The following is a 3,723-nucleotide window of genomic DNA, read 5'->3' as shown; positions in this document are numbered from 1 at the left end:
TAATACACCAGGAAAATGTCACATTTACAGGTTAAAGTAAAATGGGCTCAGTTAAGTTTTAAAAGAAAGAGAATAATGGAAATAAACCTCCTGTGATGCTCAGCAATCTTAGCTCACACCTTGGGCAGTCTGTGCCTCTCCTCAAGAGCTTGTCCCTCATGACTTTGGTTTAACTCAGTCTTACACTGCTCCATATGCTTCTACACGTAACTTGCTTGAGGTGGCCTTACTCGTCCTGACCGTACATCTTACAGCATCTGGTTGCTCTCTGGTATATCCAGTACTTGTAATTAATATTTCTCATTGCAGTTCACACGTGGGCTTTCAGAATGACTCTGCTGTGCTCCATTGCCAGTGTGTGTGGATGCTGTTTGCTGGTTATGTGGGGTTGTATTTGTGGCAGTTGTATTGGTCAAGGCTTCCTGCAGTTTGATGTTGAAACACAGACACGATGGGGCTGGGAAAGAGGCTGGTTTGGAGAGTCGTGACGTGGTTTAAAGATAGGGAGGTTTGCTGAAGCCTTTTAATCCACCGCATCTGGCAAGTGTGTCATTCATCAGAGTTAAAGTGATGTTAAATGGATTACTAAGCCTCTATGCACACTGAATTTATCATTGTGTGGTTTAAGTAAGACTTTGTGGTAAAATCAGCCATTAATAAGTGTCTAATTCAGCACTCGTCAGGAGCTGGTCCTGTCTAACACCAGTGCAGTCTGCTGTGGAAATGGTAACCCATGGGCTTGACCTCTCAAGCTGATTTTTCAGGCAATACGCGGGCGGTAGCGACCTCGGAGCTTGCAGTGCGTCAGGAGGCAGGAGATTGTCTTCTCAGGACGTGATTTTACCAAGTTGGCTCCAGAACCGCCGTTGTAGAGCATGGTTTAGCTGTCTAATCCTGTTAGCTGTCTTAGGAGCAACTATTTTGATTGTTCCACAAACCTCTTTGCTTTAAGCTCATAAACCCTGTGACTAGATAACTGTGGAGAGGAGATGTGGGTAGCAGGTGCTGGCATGGTGTGAGGAGGCCATGTATGTGTTGTCAGTCCAAACCCAGACGTGATGGAGGTCATCCTGGGTGGGTTTGCCTGGAACTACTTGAGACCAGCTCTGTCACCTCATTTTTTAAAATTTTCCCTTTGTTATAAGGCAGGATGAGACACCTACAGGTTGTAGGGAAGGGCTGCTCTTGGGTACTGATGTGTGATTGACAGAGTTTACAGCTGCCTTGGACAAGGATGTGATTCACATCTGGGTTTAATTCCTTTATCAGCTGTTTAGCTCTGTGGCAGCAGCGACGCTTCTGAGTTACAGCAACGTGGGAGAGCTCGGACCTGGCAATATTTTACTGCCTGACACAGCCACGGACGTTCAGGTCCCTGGTTTATCCATGCACCAGGCATTTCCTAGGGAATTCCAGGTCAGTCTGCCCTGTCCCTGAGGTCTTGCTGCAAACCTGTAACCTGCTTAAAGGTGGAATTGGGGTGGGACACACAACGATGGACACTTGGCAGCTGGTGGCTTTTTCAGGCCTGAATCCTACTTTCATGTTTGCCCATGAAATTCCCATTGGTACCAATAAGGTGTTGGATTGTTCAACCTTACCAGAGACCAAAAGGCTTGGTTATGGGCTAAATGAAGTGTTTCTCAAAGGCTGGTTTTAATTTAACTGGATTCTGTTCTTTTCCCCATAATGAGAAGGTACTTTATACTTGATTCAAAGCTTGAGCAGAGTTTTTTTGTGCAGACTGTGTAGGATTCCTCCTCCACAATGTGCTGCTGGTTTGTTTGAGGATTTCTGGGTTTGTTTTTTTTTTGGCAGGACTAATTGTCAACAAAATGAACTGCATGCTTAAGTATTATGAAAATGTAAAGGTGAACTTTACCTGCATTGTTGTATTTTTGGATTTTGATCTTCACTTGTGCAGCTCTGGAAGGAGCTGTACGTTTGGCACTGGTGTCAGGCAGTGTTTTTTCATTTTCCATCTTCTCCTGCTGTTGGTATCCATTGTTTTGCCTTTAGCTGGACAGTGGCACGTGGCTGGTACATCTCCCAGTTTCTGTACAAGATGTGTAACCTGCTCCTACCTCTGCCCCACTGGCCGTGTCCTTGCCATTGTGCAGATAAAGAGGGATTTTGTGCCTCAGTCGTGGCTGGCAGGGACTGTTTCCCTTCCCTCCCTCTGTAGCATGGTCAGCTGTAGCTGGAGGGTTGATTTGACTAATATGACATAATAAGAACCTGCTGCATTCAGGACTAAGCCCAGGAAAGATTTTTAAATAGGTGAAAGTCTGGCAGTGCCCCGGGTACAGCCCTGAAGCTTGGATCCCTGTTCCCACACGCTCCAGGCTGACTGTGTCTCCACACTTCAGTCTGGTTATTTGTGACACCCCTGTCATACTGGTCACTAGTATTATTCTGCATAATTATGTGTCTGTGGTGGGTTTGTGAAGGATCCCAGGAAAGGCAGAAGACTTTTTAAAGCTTCTTCTAGCTGTGCAGCAGCCATTGCCTGTTAGAGGATTGCTGAGGGATGGACAGGGGGGGTTTTAAACAGTCCTGGGCGCACGAGGCCATGGCAGAGACATGAATCTGTGCCATTAAACCCAGATAACCCCACCTCCAAATCAGGGCATGTGGCTGTCACCCATGTGAGACAAGTGCTGCTGCCTCCTCCTCCCGCTCCAGTTTGCCCATTGTGGAAGAGAGCAGCACTGGAGGTACAGAAATGCCACCTGCCTTGGTCCCAGAGCAGCCTCACCGAGGGGGACTTTGTCAGGGGGTGCAGCCACCACCCTCAACCGTTCCCTGGGTCCCCCCAGCTGTTCCCCAAGAGCAACCAGAGGCACCAGTGAAACCCCTTTAACAATCTGCAAGAGAAGGGTTTGAAATGAATGCAGCTAGAAGAGACAACTGGTACCATAGAAAATATTTATTGATATTTTTTTATTTCAAAACGTTGTGAAATGCATCTGTAATAAAAATAAGAAACCACGCTGTGCATCTTGCACATTTTTATACCAACAAAAGGTATTTTTTCCCCCACTGCTGCACAGCAGCAAATAAAACCGTTCACTTCTTTCAAGTCTGGCACTTGTGGTCTCCTCCTTCAGCCAACCAACCCTTCCTCTCTCCTTGCTGGAACCACCACCAGGTAGGACAGGACAGGACAGTGTCCCGCTCAGCGGGCGCCCCGGTCGCAGGGCTCTCAGGAGGCGTGCTGCCTGGTCACCAGGGCCCTCTGCATCACCACCGGCTTCTTGCTCTTTTCCAAGATCAAATCCTCCTGCTTCTGGGCAAGCTTTTGCTCTTGTGTCGGGGCAGGTTTCTTCTCCTCCTCCTCCTCTATCCTCCCTTCTGAGATGAACGGGCTGCACACTGTCTCCACCAGACCGATAACGACACCAAAGAAAGCCAGCACGCTGCCCAGCATGTACAGCTTGACCATCTTCCTGTTGGGCTTCTGGCTGAGCATTTCTTTGGCGAAGGGGATCAGCTCATGCATGGTTTCCATTTTTCGGGAGGCTTATTTTTTGTTAGCAGCAGATTTGGAAGATCTCAGCTCTACAAGAGAAGAAGAAAAGGACATTAGTTAAATCCAGCTGCTCTGTCCTGGAGCACTCAGGGCTCTCGGGCAGTCTGAGCTCTCTGCAGCCCCCCCACCTCTGCTTTAAGTGGGGATTTGGGATTTTGGATTTTTTCCTAGAGGCTCATTTCAGGAACCCC

General features: G+C 47.8%; 1 protein-coding gene across 1 annotated transcript; it reads right to left on the bottom strand.

The window, feature by feature from the left end:
* Window positions 1-3,205: 3,205 nt before the first annotated feature.
* Window positions 3,206-3,511, bottom strand: G0S2 (G0/G1 switch 2). The gene has a single exon (XM_010176964.1). The coding sequence runs from the start codon at window positions 3,509-3,511 to the stop codon at window positions 3,206-3,208; it is 306 nt and encodes a 101-aa protein (XP_010175266.1).
* Between the last annotated feature and the right edge of the window lie 212 nt (window positions 3,512-3,723).

Source organism: Antrostomus carolinensis, unplaced genomic scaffold, assembly GCF_000700745.2.
Source record: "Antrostomus carolinensis isolate BGI_N321 unplaced genomic scaffold, ASM70074v2 scaffold26931, whole genome shotgun sequence".
NCBI classification, from domain to species: Eukaryota; Metazoa; Chordata; class Aves; order Caprimulgiformes; family Caprimulgidae; genus Antrostomus; species Antrostomus carolinensis.
Note: the sequence above shows the minus strand (reverse complement) of the source record. Positions and strands in the feature narration are given on the sequence as shown.